Genomic DNA, 16664 nt, shown 5'->3' with positions numbered 1-16664 from the left:
ACCTCAGAAATTACCCACAGGTCTTGGGTTTGTTTCTTATCACCAGAGAGAGCCATATAAAGAGTTCAAATTTTGGTTTATTAGAACTAAACAACAGATTCAATGCTACAAAATCCATCTGTCGGGCAAAGAAAGCCGGTACTGAACTTGGATTTTTCAGTGGCTTTCGCCATTCTGATCCCTACTGCCTTGGTCACTGCACCAGGTTAAAGCACTGGGGCCTCCACTCAGGCACTCCGAGGACACCAGACATCCAGCAGTCTGAATTAGCACTTCCCAAATATCTATGGGCACATGCATCGGAGATATCCCAGAACTGCACCCTCAACACTGATCTGAAGCAGGGGCATTCTCTCCTAGGAAGTGCTCTGAGTCAGGCAGCCTGACTAAAATGGCACTGGACAGCACAGGTCCCTCACACACGGGGTGATCTAAGTGAAGAGAGAGCTGTGAGAAGCTCTGTGTGAGTAAATGTCACCAGAAAGCACAATGCTGTATGGTTTAGGGGTGGAGGAAGGGACAGGAAGCAAAAAGCCACACTTTTTTACCTATCAGATTTGAGAAATTACTGAGTTCATACAGAGTTCTGCTGCAGGGAGGGAACCCATTCTGCTGCTCACTATGCATAAAGGCCATGGACACAGTGACTGTTAAACGATAACACTGGGCTTTTTCAAGAAAAACTCCAAACCCTCGCCCCTCTTATTCTCTGTAAGTTAGAGCCAGGGAGGAGGAGGTACAGAGAAAGCCGTCAGTGTTCGCAGACAGTGTCGGGAGACACATGAAGCCTGGAGTGGAGGCTCACATTCAGAATCCCGGCACTTTGGAGGCAGGGCTATCAGATGGGGCCCTATTTTAAAGTACCACGTAACAAACATAATACCTGACAGTCTATGGGATTACAGTCAAACAGAAGCAAACCTGTTGGGACAGACAAGACAGTTTTGTTTTTCAGAGGTTTATCTACATTTTAAAATGAGATAGGGTCTCACTACGAAGGCCAGTCTCTTGCCTCGGCCTCTTGAGTGCTGGGGTTACAGGCGTGCACCACCGCGCTCGGCTGAAGCACGTCATTAAGAACAGTGCAGGTGAAAATCTAAAAAGTTTAACTGTGGTGTTATTTTATGAGGTTACACCACCGATTTTTCTCAAATGTGATTCAGTCTATTTTGCTGCTCTATATACTGAGCTAGGATTTATCCTTCTCTCCAGAAGAACTAAATGACAGAGGATTAAACCAGAATTCCTCTCTTTACCACCCTACGCTCACACTCAAAAATGAAACATCAGCAACCTGTGATTAGTAACACAAAAGCTCAAGATGTCGTCTATCTTCAGAAAGTTGAGGATTCACACAAACCCTAGATATAATGCAAAATGTCTTTTTCAAAAATGAAAAAAAAAAGGGTATATATTTTCAAAAGGAATTCTGAATTCTGCCTGTATATTTAAGGGCTCTTCAGGATGTAAACAATCAGAATTTCAAATTTCAAGTTTCATATTTAAAATGAACTTTCTTTACCCTGTGGTTTCTTGGACAAAAGGCAGAAAGTCCAACTCCAGGGGCAGCTACAAATCAGGCCTATGGATCTGATTTCTTCAATAAAACAATAATCAGTTGAACTAAAAGTCCGAAAAGCCACCATGCTGCATAGCCTCCCCCTTCCTATACGATGACACAGGCGTGGGCATGTGCTGGGGCAACTACTTCATGGTAGTTTTCTGTTTTGTTGACCCCTGCCAAGGAAACAAATACCAGGAGGTCAGAGCTGAGTTTCACGTTCAGACACCCCAGCCCTCTGGTCTACTTGGCCCCCTTGTGGGGGATCCAAACACAAGTCAGTGATTTACAGCTTTCTAAAAAGATTTTTTTTTTTTTAAATGAGACAACTTCTTGGTCTTTCTGTGAAGCTGCAGCAGGTGTTAACTCCAAGATGAGGCCCAAGCAACTCTCTTAAGGTCATGTAATTAACAAGTCAGTAACAGATGAGCAAAGAGCCCAGAAACACCCACAGTCTGCACTTCTAACCGCGAGACCACAGCAGCTCACACATCTGATTCATTTTAAGAACCGAGCAGGTCTCATGATTTTCAAAGGCCATTGTGTATGCTCTTCAAATAAAGCATGAGGTCTGCCATTACAAAGTAAACACCCCTTCCACTGTGTGCCTCTGCCTCAGCTGCCTGGTGGACACAGCTCAAGCAACTGAGAAGGTACCTTTCTACTCAGCACCTCAATAAACCAGTTAAGACACTGGTTCTTGGTTCTCTGTGTACAATTAGCCTCTTAGGAAACTATAAACAAAACTTCTGTTAGGTCTTACAAAGACCATTGAAGCAAAACTTGTGAATCAGTCATCAGTAAACATATTTTTTAAAGTTCCTGATGTGATTTTAGTGGGCAGCCAGGATATAGAAACAATAATTCAAAGGTCCCTTGATTTTTAAAACTGGATCTTGTGGTGTTTCCTGAGCTGGTCTTGAACTCTCAGGCTCACGTTCTCTGGTCCTGGCCTGAGGAGCTGGAACTCTAGGCACAGACATCCATATCCTACATTTTTGAATTGAGTAAACTGGTTAAATGTGATCACGCTGAAGCTGTGGGCGAAGCGTTACTACATTCTGGATATTCACTATGCTGAGAGAAACTCAACAGGAAAGGGAATCTTTTTTGCAGGTCTTATTCATAAGTGACTACATAAAAGAGGTGAGGTAGTGACAGAGCTTCCAATGTCAGACATACACAACAAGGAAACTCATTTTGCTCATAAGCCACAGCACCACCAATCTGTGGACATGGTGATGGCCCCAATAGAGAAATGTTAGCTATGAAGATGAGGCCACCTTACAAGTTATGTGGATGGATTTGGGAACTCACTAGATACTTTAAAAAAATTAATTTGTTCTTAGAAATTTTGCACATGTACACAGTGCATGCTGCCTATTCTCATCCCCACCGCTCTACCACCTCTCTACCCACCCCACCCTTCCTACAACCCCTCTCCTGTTCATGTCTATTCATTTTATTTTGTGATTTGCTGAGTTTAATTAGCTCAGGCCATCTTGTGTGACCATGTTATCTGTTGGAGCCTGGGGGGCTTAGGCACACAACTAAAGACTGTGATTTCCCCTCTCCCGGAGGCTTGAGTAGTCAGCAGTTCAGAGGTAAAGGAGTGAGCCCTGTGAACCCCTCCTGCTTCCATGTCTGATTGTTGATGGCTGGTCCTTGTGTGGGTCACAGCAGGTAACGACAGCTGTGTATTAATGATTGCAAAGGTTGTATCTGGTGGGTTTCTTTTGTCGTCCTCCCACTTTGTTGCTGTTGTTGTTTTAATCTCTCTATCCAGGACATGGCTCAGTGGTTAAGAGCATGTACTGCTTGCTCTTTCAGCGCTCCTAAGTTCTGTTCCCAGCATCCACATTGGGCAGTTTATAGCTGCCTGTAATTTCAGCCCCAGGGGCTCTGATGCCCTCTTCTGGCTTCACTCACACATGTGTCCACACACACAGACACACATAAATAAAAATAATAAAAAAACCCCTCTATCCCAATCAGGATTTAAACGTTAGTGAGGAGAATATAATAGCTAGGTGGATGCATGAGACACAGCAAGCAGACCTGTTTAAGAAGGCATTCTGGGCTGATGCACTTTAGTAGCAGTGGACTGGAGAAAACATCACATAAAACAAACTGTAGCTTCTAACCCCAGCACTTGGGAGGCAGAGGCAAGTGGCTAGTCATTTGTGAGTCTGAGGCCAGCTTAGTCTGTACAGCAAGTTCCATATCAACCAGGGTTTCACAGTGATAACCTAACTCAAAATAAAGCAAAAATGACAGACGGAGTAATCAGATATGAAAAGTAAAGGGCCCCTGACACAGCTCCGGGAAATTAAAAAAAAAAAAAAAAAGAAAGAAAGAAAAGAAAAAGAAAAAGAAAAGGGCAAGTGTATTAGTCAGGCTTATCAGGAGGAACAGAACTTATAGAATCTATCTATCTATCTATCTATCTATCTATCTATCTATCTATCTATCTATCTATCTATCTATCCATCCATCCATCCATCCATCCATCCATCCATCCATCCATCCATCCATCCATTTATGTTGGGGATTTACTGGAATGGTTCACAGACTAGTCCAGCTAGTCCAACAATGGCTGTCTACCAAGAAGGCCCAAGAACCCAGGAATGGTTCAGTCCATGAGGTTCAATGTCTCATTTGGTCTCCAGTATACTTCAGAATCCCAAAGAAGTAGGCTCCAACACCAGTGAATAAATGGAGTTGCTGGAGAGAGTGAGGGCAAGCAGGCAAAATTCAAGAACTTCCTTTTTCCAGGTCTTTATATAGGCTGCTAGCAGAAGGTGTGACTCAGATTAAAGGTGGATCTTTCTACCTCAAAAGATCCAGATTAAAGGTGGGTCTTCCCAGCTGGGAAGTGGTGGCATACATGCCTTTGATCCCAGAACTGGGGAGGAAGAGGCAGGCAGATCTCTGAGTTTAAGGCCAGCCTGGTCTACAGAGTGAGTTTCAAGATAGCCAAGGCTACACAGAGGAAACCTGTCTTGAAAAAAAAAAAAAGGGTGGGTCTTTACACTTCAAATGATTTAATTAGGAAAAATCCTTCACAGGTATACCCAGCCACTTGGGTGTTAGTTAATTTCAGATGTGGTCAAATTGTTGGCCAAGAACAGCCATCATATCAAGAGAAAAAAGCAATCCGCAACCCCAGCTTTTTAGATAAGGTCTCATTGTAGTCAGGGCTGGCTTTGAACTCTTAGCAATTCTTCTGCCTCAGCCTCTCTAGTTCTAGGGTTAAAGACTTGACCACTGTGCCTGGCTGACAAGTCAGTTTTCAATGCCGGATAATTAGGAAGACACAAAAGAAACAGGGGTCATCTGAAAGGGAAGACATGTTGGATCTCCATTTTGAGTCTCAAGTGCCCAAGGGACATTCAACTAGAGATGATCAACAAAACAATCTCATCTGTACTGTGGGAGAGATGTCAGGGAAGGAGACACAATTTTGGGATGAGGACACGTGAAACACTGGGCTGAGAAGAACAATTTTGTTCCTGAAGTAACTCCACCCCAAATACATTTGCTGTAAGTTCTTTGTGTGTACATGTGTGTATGCACATGTGTGAGAATGCATGTGTGTGCATGCTTGTGCATGAGAGAATATGTGTACAATGTATGTGTGCACGCAGTGCTCACGTAGAGTCCGAGGACAACCCCAGGTGTTGGTCCTTGCTTTCCATCTTGTTTTGAGACAGCATCTCTCTGTTTTCTCAGAGTGTGCTGGCCTGTCAGCTTCCAGGAATTCCGTCCTCCCATATCCTTGTAAGAACCCTGGTGTTACAGACACAGTTTAAATCAAGCTTTTTACATGGGTGCTGGAGATTCAAACTCAGGTTCTAATGCTTGCACAAAAATGCTTTTACCCATGGAGTCACCTCCCCAGCTCCTTGGTCTCTTTCTGGACCCAATCTTGTTATTACTTTCTGAATCTCTGTCCCCTTATCTTAGCTATCCTATGCAGCAAAACTGCAAACCAAGATCAATACTGTTTTTTTCCACACCACAGGGTGACTGGGAACTTCTAGGGTGGAGTTTAGGAGTGAGGGCTGGGGAGAAAGGAACGCTGGTTGATAGCACTACAAATCCATGATCATTGGCCTCATCAAGATAATATATGTTAATCTCCTGTCATTCGTGGCCAGCTCCTTTTCTGGATCTCGAGGACCACTGTTAAGACATTTCATCCAGACTCCACCTCAACAGCCTCTCATCCCAGCTCACCAAAACAAAGTGTCCTATTAAAAATCTCTGTCTTCTGTTTACAAACCTACGCAACCGTCACGGTGTTCTTCACTGTTTTCTACCTGACTAGAACAGCTGGTACTGCTCTCCCACTCAAGCCACCCTCTCTGCTTATGTCCACAATCCCATTTCTTTGCCACTGTGCTCCATCATTTATACACCACTCTCAGCTTCAAATTACTAATTTGTTTTGTTTTTGTTTTGGTTTGGTTTTTTTCAAGACAGGGTTTCTCTGTGTAGTTCTTGCTGTCCTGGAACTCACTTTGTAGACCAGGTCGGCCTTGAATTCACTGAGATCCGCCTGTCTCTGCCTCCCAAGTGCTGGATTAAAGGCACGTGCCATCACACCTGGTCCAAATAATTAATTTTTAATGATTCCTCCCCCATGCCCTTAACTAAGTTAACAAAACTAACCTAAGCCTCTTTCTAAAACTGTTACTATTAAATCTCTCCTACTCTGCATTTTAGTATAAATGTATTTATTATGTATGTGTGTGCATTTCCAGTATGAAGCAATATGTACCTGATCTTTTATGGCACAGAACACACTAATTATTCCAAAATGGCAGCGGCCGACTCCCAAACTTGCATTTAAGATGGACGGTGGTACGATACCAGCAGAAGGGGGAAAAATAAAGGATCCTAGCCTTGCTCCTCCCTTCGCCTCTTCTTATGTGCTCTAGCATTCTGTGAACGTATATAAAGAGGAACAGAATGGGATATTTATATTTCAGCTCCAAGAACAGCACAATTTTACTGTTTACTAAAGTTTTAAGTCTCCATAATACACAAAATAAACAGATTTGAAAGTTAACAAAGGAAAAATTGGCAAGCATTTTACATTTAGGAATAATAATTTTTCTTTTTATAGCTTCATTTAAATTTGCAAGACTACTGAATAAAATGGACTTCACAAAACTATTAAAGGGAGCCTCTGTGCTAAGGCGAACATTTCTATCAGGACCTCTTGATATCTGATAAGCACCTCTGTGCCGGTCACCCTGCTTCTGCCACCACAGCTGGGCTGGACGGTTCTTCCAGTGTTTTACCGATTGGAATCGGCCACTGAATTAAAGAATTTATTAAGGCTAGGTGTGGTGGGGGCACATCTACAACCCCAACAATTGGGAGACCAAGGCAGTAGACTCTTAAGACTGAGGCTACCCTGGGCTGCATTAAAACACAGCTCTCTAGATCTCTGTGTTCACTTATTCTGTAATCGTAAGAACAACAAAACCAAAACCAAAACCCAGGGCTGGTGAGCTGGCTCAGTGTTATGAGGGCGCTTGCTGCTAAGCCTGATGACCTGAGTTCAATCCCTGGAACCCACATGGTGTAAGGAGAGAACTGACTCCTGCAGGCTGCCCGCTGCCCGACTGTCACTGCTTAGCCATTTATGGCATAGTTAATAATAAACCTAGATGTGTGTGGATGTATCTTTAGTTATTTTTAAAATTATAATTTATTAGGGCATTTTTGTTGGGGTGTGGGGCATATTTGTGCCAAGCCATGCTTGTGGAGGTCTAACAACTTGCAGGAGTTCTATTCATTCATCTGATTTACTCAAGGACATTCCCTGAGCTACAGTCAGAGGGCGGCACCAGGAGATGAGACAGTAGCAACCCACACAGCGACTCCACGGTGTGGAGGTTGTTTTTGTAAGAACACCGTTTCAAATCCACTGCACTGACTGTAGACATTTTTCCTGAATTAGTGCCATTTACACATTGTCCAAACACAATATTTAGATAAGTAGAAAGTCTCTTATTTTTATAGAGACTTATGTTTATATCTATACATTTTTGGGGGGAGAGGTGGACTACATGATTATGTCCTGAAGATTGATTTGTAGGCCATGGAAAACAGAAGGGCATGGAAGGTAAAAACCATAAATATGAGAGAAAAGTCACAAGGTTTAAATACTAACAGATGCATAAGCCAAACTTCAAACTTCAGATTGCTGCCTTAATTTTCCTTAGGGCAAATCACCGGTCTGGAGTGGAAGGAGAAAGAATTGGAACCACTAAAGAAATAATAAAATAGTGGAAGCAGAAATACAGTTTATCATAGTTTCAATTTGTGTGTGTGTGTGTGTGTGTGTGTGTGTGTGTGTGTGTTTGTTCGTGTGCACTAAACCCAAAGCCAGCTTTGTGCAGCCAAGGCCAACATGCGACTCTACCAGCCCCAGTTCTTCATTTCTGAAATGAAGAGGATGAGTAAACCTTTACCAAGTAACAGTGAATTCAAGTCAAAGAGAGAAACGTGGGGGAGAGATGGGAAAGGAGGGAGGGTGAGAGAGGAAGGAAAACATGCCTTTGGTGACATTTCCAGTCTCCTGGACATGTCGGCCATCTTTTCAAGTATGGCTTTACTGTAGTGAACACCTCCACAACTCACAGGACTCTGTCTGTCCCTACCCCTCCCTCTCCCAGTTTTTAGCTGCCGGGGTATGCACCTGCAGCTGGTGAGACTCCTACGCCTCATTACAAACAAGTGCCGGCTCAGCAAAAACCCAAATTCAGTCCGACTCCTCACACTTCCAGTGAAGGAAACAACACCCAGTGACGAGGCTGAGTCATTTGGGCGAAGCTGAGTTCAGGGCTGTACAAGCCTTGTCTCCTGGGCATCGGAACTGACATTTAATAAAATAAGGCTTACTAAAAGCTAATGACATAAATTAAAATCCTATTAATTCTATCTTAGGTAAGCTGGATGTAGTGGTGCACTCGTATAATCCAGTACCTGGGAGACTGAGGCAGAGGACTGCTGTCTGTTGTGGTCAGCATGGCAGCCTGGGCCACAGAGGGGGATTATCTCAAAAACCAAAATGCACACAAAAATTTACCTTAGGTAAAAGATAAAATCACCAAACTAAAGAAACTAATAGGTACGTAAGGCTAGTTACGTGATAGTGTTCTGAGAGATCAGAGGGCAGATAAGAAAGCACACCACAGAGGGTCATGCCATCATGGGCTTTCTACTCCAGAGCTATTAACTGGAAAATGAAGATAAAAACTTTGATTATAGAAGACCATGGCAGCCAAATAAAATAAAATGTTTTTCTTCTAACAGATGGCTCACGCCCTGATGATGTTTGCATTTAAGGGTTTAGGATTACCTATTAATAAGGAAGCAGGGATGCTTTCCACTGATATTTCTAATTCAAAAGAAACAAGTCCTTTGTAAATCACTGTGGAGTGATATATTGTACGTATGTTTGTTTAGGGGGCTGGGTAAGTAACTTTAAAACTTTATGTCTAAATCCTGTTTGTGGCAGGTCTAGGAAGCAGCTGTGGATGAGTCTAGACAGCTTTTCTTCAGAACTCCTGCTCCTGGGCAACACTCTCTCCTTTTCAATGCCGTGTGACTAAGTGGAATCAGCAGGGCACCCACACAGTGATTGCCTGCTCTCCTCTCTAGTGGCAAACCCCAAGGCTGGGTAACACTACCAGCAAGCTCGGGGAGCCTGGTCAGATATGCAGACAGCATTAGGAAATAGGGGCTGGCTGCTGAAGCTGAGGCCGTGATTGGTAAGGGCAACAGCTATTAACTACCCCACCCTCAAAACTGCTGGTGCCTGGAAAGGGAATCTGGAGAACCCATCTTTTTAGCTTTGTTTTGCTGAGGAATCTTGTTTTGCTTTTTTGTGGTGCCAGACACACACAGAACACAGGGGCCTCATACATTGGTAATTTTATCATGGATTATGGTTTGGGGACTCGAGCAAGTTATGGATGAATAAAAGACTAAGTTACAAAATTGCTAAAGATGTAGGAAATTCTAAGGAAAAAAAATCTTTGTAGAAAGTAGGCTTTGATTAGAAATTTTAAAAAGTGTTATTTATTTATTTTTTAAGAGAGTATCTGAGTTTTGGGGTTAAGGAAATAGCTGGGTGCTTATGTGCCAGCCTGCTGTCCTGAGTCAGAGCCCCAGAACCCGCGTTAAAAAGTTGGGTGCAGTAGTGCGCATTTGTAACCCAGCCCACGGGAACTGCCTGCCCCGAGCCTGCAGGTCAGCTAGTCTGGAGTAAGCGGCACAATGGCAGAAATACAAGGTGGAAAGTGAGAGGTGACTCCAGAAGCTGTCCCTGTCTTCCATGCACACCCTGTGCCATGAGCATGCTCCTAAATGAATGTCTACAGGCCTCTCTGCTGGCTAAGAGGAAGGTACTTCAGTTACAAATATAAGGGCCACAAATTGGTTCTGATGAGTTATAAAATGTTTTTTAAAAAATAACATGTCAGGCAGTGGTGGCACATGCCTTTAATCCCAGCACTCAGGAGGCAGAGCCTGGTGGATCTCTGTGAGTTCGAGGCCAGCCTGGTCTACAGAATGAGATCCAGGAAACTTCACCAAAACTACACAGAGAAACCCTGTCTCAAACACCCCCCAAAACAAACAAACAAACTAATAAAAATAAAAAAATAAAATAAAAAAGAACACAAAGTTGGTAGGCAGGGAAGGTGGGAAGATTTGGGGGAAAGGAATGAATAAGATAAAAATATGTGTACAAAACTGTACAGAGAGAGAGAGAGAGAGAGAGAGAGAGAGAGAGAGAGAGAGAGAGAGAGAGAAAGAGAGAGACAAAGAGATTGATTTTGCTTTTTGTGAGATAGGGGCTTAATTAACTCTAGCTCAGGCTAGCCCGGGCCATCTATGTCCCCTCCCCCCAGGCTGGCTTTGAATTTATAGCAGCCCTTCTTCCTCCTCCTTCCAAAGTACTGGGTTACCAGCATGAACCACCATACCTGGTGTGAGTGTACACACACAGACACACAGACACACAGACACAGACACACACACAGACACACACACACACACACACACACACACACACACACATACGGTGGTATCTGGGTATCTTGGAGGATGTGGCTTTGAGGTCAAAGTCACACACCATTCCCAGTTTACTCTGCCGTCCCTCATGTCTGCTGTGCCTGCCAAGATGGACTCCAACCCTCTGAAACTGGAAGCCCAATACCCTTCCTTTTATAAGCTGCTCTGGTCATGGTGTTTTATCACATCAACAGAAAAGTTAACTGACACCCTCCTCCCACCAACTCTTCCCAGATCCACCTCCCTATTCCCTACCTACCAACTTTGTGTCCTTTTAAAAAACATTTTATAACTCATCAGGACCAATTTGTGGTACTTATATTTTTTTAACTGAAGTACCTTCTTCTTAGCCAGAACAGTTAGGGTTAAGGTAGGTGTGTGTGTGTGTGTGTGTGTGTGTGTGTGTGTGTGTGTACACTCACACCAGGCTCATGCTGGTAACCCAGTACTTTGGGAGGAGGAGGAAGGAGGGCTGCTGTAAATTCAAAGCCAGCTTGAGGGCTGGGGGAGGACACAAATGGCCCAGGCTAACCTGAGCTAGAGTTAATTAAGCCCCTATCAATCTCAATCTCAATCTCTCTCTCTCTCTCTCTCTCTCTCTCTCTCTCTCTCTCTCTCTCTCTCTCTCTGTGTGTGTATATGTGTGTGTATGCGTACATACATAACTACTTAAAATATGTATTTCTTGTATAAACTCTCAGCAATTAATATGGAAGGCACAGAAAGAATCTCTTTTGTTCAGTTCTCAGTAAATAGGAAAATAGTTAAACTTCACAATGTTGAAAGCAATAATAAACACAGCAGGAGAAACAAACCTAGAATTTGCATCTGCAAACAAATTAAGCAGGACAAAAGGAAAACAAAGGAAAGATAACTATTTACAATTGTCTACAAATTATTTACATGGCCTTGAGTCGAACACTATTCCTTTTTTTTTTTTTCGCTCATGGGTATTCCTAGAAGATAAGACATTGCCATTACAACTCATGCAAGTCTAATATGAACTAGAGCAGGGTATCTCGGCTTTGGAGACATTGTTATTCTGCACAACTGTCCAAAACACCTGATGGGATCCCGAAGGAGGAGCCATTGGCTGTGCTCACAGTCCCAGTCCATCGCACAAGGGTGAACACAGTACCTTTCCTGTATGGTTATCCCAACAAAAAGAGGTGCAGAAGGACAAGATACTCCAAAGAACACACTCCCATGTCCTCTTCCTCTGGCGAGGTTCCACTTCCTAAAGTTTCCAAAAGAGCAACAGCAGCTAGAGACCCAGTACACACCAAGTGAGCCTGTGGGGATACTGCACATTCAAACAGTAACATTCAATTTCCGGATCCCAAAGGCCCAGGGCCACTTCATAATGCAAAACGCCTTTGGCCTTCCTCCCAAAGTCCTCAAGTCTCAACAATTCCGACACCGTTCAAAAGTCCCAGTTTAAAGTATCTTTTGATTAAAAGCATACTCTTAAATTGTGAGCCCCCTAGCCCCAGAATAAAAAATGTTACATATATCCAACATCCAACAGCACAAGGCAGAATTCTCACTCCACAAGTGGAACAGTATTCAGAGAGGACTGGGTTCCAAACGAGACTAAAAGCCTCATTTGTTCCAGCAGGGCAAACATGGAATCCTGTAGCTCTGTGTCCAGCATCTGGGGCATGTGATGGGGTGCTGTGAGCTCCAACAGGCCTGGCCAGTGCCCCCCAATGCCTTGTTGGGTGTAGCCCACAACAGCTGCCCAAAGTTTTCCTGGCTGGATGCTGTTATGGGAGAGCAGGGTCAAAAGTCACCGAGCATGGACTCTCTGTGCAAAATCAGTTTTAAGTCCCACCTCCTATGTGTTGGGAATACACTAATTTTGTAAGTGAGAAACAATGACGAGTACAGGGAGAGGGAAGTATTGGCCCTTCTTAAAGTTGTATTTACCAAATGGAAGGGCAGCTACAGAGCAGACAAAAGGCACAGTCAGGGAGCAAGGCTTTGCTGAGGCGATTTTCTCCTGGTAAAATAAAGCTATTTTTATAGATCCATTATTTCTTTCTCTAATTCTTTTTAATCTGCTCTGATACTAGTTTTTGCTTAAAATAATGGCATCTGAATTCTACCTCTGCTCCTAGGCAGAGACATGACATCTAAGGTAACCCCAAAAGCCTGAGGTTACTACTTAAGGGGGATTTCTGATGAAGAACAAAGGTATGAGTTGACCTAGGCAGACTTAACAATCACCTGCACAGGAACCACCCTAGAAAAGCTGCCTGTTCCAGAGATGTTAGGAAATAGTAGGAAGTCTCCCAAGCAACGGGCCCTTCTGTTACTGCCCGCGCTTGCCCCGACAGTGTCTCGTGTTATTCTCCAATACATGTTGCCTGATTTTACACTAGGGCGTGTCATCGGCCGGCCAGCCAAGGGGACCCAGGAGCAAGACCACAGGGACAGTCCCACAACCTCGGCAGCCGAGGCACCCTGGGGTCTCCACAGCTTCACGTACTACTCTCTTAGGAGTTTCATGCAGAGAACTTTGGCAGGTCACACTTGCTTGGCTTCCTATGTCTTCCTTTGAAAACTCAATGGGAATGTCCCAAGCCCCAATATGCTTGCATCTGAATGCTGTGGCACCAGAGAAGGTCTAGGTGAGCTCTAGCAGTAGCCAGGTTCCTCCGCATGAGGGAGGCTGCAGTCTCAGTGGCAGCATGGGCGGACTTGGGGGCATGTCCCTAGGTGACTGCACAGTGATGGCACCTGGTGGCTCTTCCCAAGAGAGGCTTAGACCCTGGCACCTGCCAGTGGGTAGGGTTTGCTGAATTCCCGAGACACCCCACAGGCATGCTCTGTCCTGACTGAGTGCCTGGCCTCTTTTTAATGGAGGCAATCTCTTTAAAAACATCCACCTCACTCCTAAACTGTTTTTTGAAATTCTATGTTCCCAAGCTTCTTGCTCCCAATTCTTACTGTTAAGCTTGGCTGGAAACAGTCATCAACAACTATGCCATATCCTGAAGGTCATGCTGTCTTAAAAAAAAATCCCCTCTACATTAGTCCGTTATTTTTCAGTTCAGCCCCAGGAGACAGACTCAATGCAACACAGACAAATCTTTGCAAGGTCATAGTGTGCACGGCCTCTAGTCTAATTCCCTTCTGAAACACTGTGAGTCTGGCCTCTACCGTCCACACTCCTGTGGGCATTCTGGCCTTCTGAATGACACCACGATTGCTTATTAAGCTTTGCTAACATCATTCTAGCAGCTCCTCTAACCTGCTTCTCAAATCTTTTCCAAACTGCTTCTGCAAACCAGTTCAGTGTAAGAACCACATGGCCAGAGTTAGGGACAGCAACAATCCCACTTCTTGGCGTCAGTGTTCTGTGTTATTTACTCCTACATAGCTGTGACAGAATACCTGACAGGACAATTAAATGGAGGAATTGCCTTTTTTCCTCGTAGCTTTTGAGTGTGTCCCACTATGACTGGGAGGACCTGGCAGAGCAGTAGAGTTCGGGTGACTGGGAAGCAGGAGACAGAGAGGGCTAGGAACCAGACAACCCTAAGATCTCTCTGCCCTTGATGATCTACTTTCAGTTAGCTACTACCCCTAAGGCTTCCTTACTTCCCCAAACAGTGCCATCAGCTGGGGACAAGCACGTAGCACACCAGGCCGTGGGGCCCTGCACATATGAGCACCTACAATGCCTGCGGCTTCGAGGATGGGAACTCCTGCAGACAGTCTCTGGAGGGCCTACGCACTGCCAGTGTCTGGGATGGTTCAGCTGCTGCAGTAAAGTTTGGCAGTTTCTCAAAAGGTTAAACATAAGCTAGCAATTCAACTGCAATGTCTACACCTAACAAACTGAAAACATGCTCACACAAGAACATGCACACGGATGTATGGCACCACTGTACAAACTAGCCTCAGGGCAGAAAGACCTGAAATACTGGATAACTCAGCAGATGAGGGTAGTGTATCCACATCACGGAACAGTACTTGTCACACATGTAACAGCAGTTATATGCTATTACATGGACAAAACTTTTAAAGACATGTTCCATGAAAGAAACCAGACACAGCCATGTCACATATGACTTCACTGACTTGAAATATTCAGAATAGGTAAATGGATACGTGGTTATTTCATAGGAATAGATAAGTGGTTGTCAGAGGAGAAATCAAGGCTGAACTCATATGAGGTTTCTTTTTGGAGTGACAAAACTGTTCTGTTATTAGATAGCACTGGCCATTGTATAATATAGCAAATATACTAAAATACACAACTATATATAGATTAAAACAGAAATTTCATGTATGAATTTTATCTCAAGAAAAATCAATTACTAAATTCCATAATTATAAAATATAAGAAAAATATTTCCAACAGTCTTCTAATATGGTCTCGAACACCAAACTTGATTTGGAATGGTGAGGGAGATCTGGGATTCAGGAATACTTCTAAGAACCAACACATTTTTAATGAACCATCTCTTTGTTTTTCAAGGTGTGCTCACAGATTTTTATGAGGAAACTAAGTGATGGGTAAGCTTTAAAAGACAGTTGGGTGAGGGTAAAAAGCTTTAGTCACATCTTTCCATTCGTGCCCAGTAGCTCCAGGGAAGTGGCTCTCCAGAGTACCCATCTCTGATGACTCCTTAAAGTGACTGCTGTGTCCTGATGGCTTTTGTTTAGAGATCATGGTCAAGTCGAGCTTGTTTAAAATACCATTTCCCAGGACTTACATGCTACTCCCTGAACGATGGGAATACTCAAAGCTTTTAGAGGGAATAAACTATTGAATGGTCTCTGACTACAAACAGGCTACAGTTCACTGGAAACAGCCAGTTCAGATAAATAAAATGAAAGCAGACACTTTTGGAGACGGCCTTGAAAGCTTTCCATTAGAGAACACCAAGGGCATCGAAGATGGAACAGTCTGCGTCTATGTTACGATGGGCAGCGGCCACGCTCTACAGTGTGAGTGTTCATCTCCTCCACTGGACAGCCAGAGTTTCAAGGAACCTGGCACACTTTCCGTTACGGAAACTCTATCCTCACTCCTGGCACATGGGACTCAGCCCAGTTAAGCTGCTGTGGAGGCCTCTTCTTTGGCTGCCAGTTGTGGTCAGTACCTTCTCCTAGATTTCTCACCAGCATCGGCTCAGTCCTATTTTGTGTTATAAATTAGAACTTAATGACAATGGTCCAATCCAAGAAAACCAAAGGCAAAGGAAGAGCAGAGGAGTGGGGACAGCGGGTGTGTGTGTGTGTGTGTGTGTGTGTGTGTGTGTGTGTGTGTGTGTGTGTGGCTGATGACTGTCACGCCTCTGCTCTGGTAAGACAGGCTCCGAAGAAAGGAAAAGAAGTGTGAGGGAGCTGTGTGCTAGAAGATGCACTTGGATGCAAATTGTGTTTCCTAATTTGATAAATAAAACTATATAAATACATTAACAGGTTTTTATCTAATAGAATATACAGGTTCTAAAATGCAGAAAAGCTAATTTATACATATTTTTGTTAAAACCCATATATCAAAGACTGGTATCTTATTCAGGCACATATATTTGGGAAAATCCAATTCAAGCTGTATTGTTCCAATGGACAGACCTTTCCAGGACAGAATCTAATGGGAGAATCAAGTTTGGATAGGTTCAACTAGAATCATTACTAAGGGCTGCATTTGCAATCAGTTCTTAGAAAAAATGTCAATTATCAGCATTTGAGTTCTTGAAAATCTTTAGCACATATTAGGAAAAACTGCAAAGACTACAGGATGGAAACTCATTTGTGTGAGACAAATGCACATTCTTAACCTGCTTTAAGGGGCTCTGTGTGCTCTTAGCAACAAGCTGAACATATAAAATCAATGAATGTTTCAGTCACAATAGCTATTTAAGTCCCATAAAATTAGTAAGAATTCTAAATTAAGTGAAAGCGAGCCATGATGCACACACATCTCAGCAACTGTCCAATTCTGTCAGAGCGAATTTCTTCCTGAGACTATACTGATATAAAAACCAAA

The 16664-nt window shown here is 43.6% G+C and overlaps 1 protein-coding gene across 5 annotated transcripts in view; it reads right to left on the bottom strand.

Annotated features, from left to right (window-relative positions):
* The window catches only part of Rpap2 (RNA polymerase II associated protein 2), an 83856-nt gene that overhangs the window by 22840 nt on the left and 44352 nt on the right, over positions 1 to 16664 (bottom strand). Inside the window, exon 12 of one of the 5 annotated variants that reach the window (XM_028867383.2) lies at positions 86 to 1737. The exons of the other annotated variants lie outside the window; for them this stretch is intronic. Within the exon in view, the coding sequence (XP_028723216.1) occupies positions 1710 to 1737 (28 nt within the window). The 3' untranslated portion in view covers positions 86 to 1709. Of the gene's footprint in view, positions 1 to 85; positions 1738 to 16664 lie in introns of those variants that run through there. 5 annotated transcript variants of the gene reach the window in all.

Source organism: Peromyscus leucopus, chromosome 10 (assembly GCF_004664715.2).
Source record: "Peromyscus leucopus breed LL Stock chromosome 10, UCI_PerLeu_2.1, whole genome shotgun sequence".
In the NCBI taxonomy this organism is placed as follows: Eukaryota; Metazoa; Chordata; class Mammalia; order Rodentia; family Cricetidae; genus Peromyscus; species Peromyscus leucopus.
The sequence above is the reverse complement of the archived record's forward strand: the minus strand, read 5'-3'. Positions and strand labels throughout refer to the sequence as shown.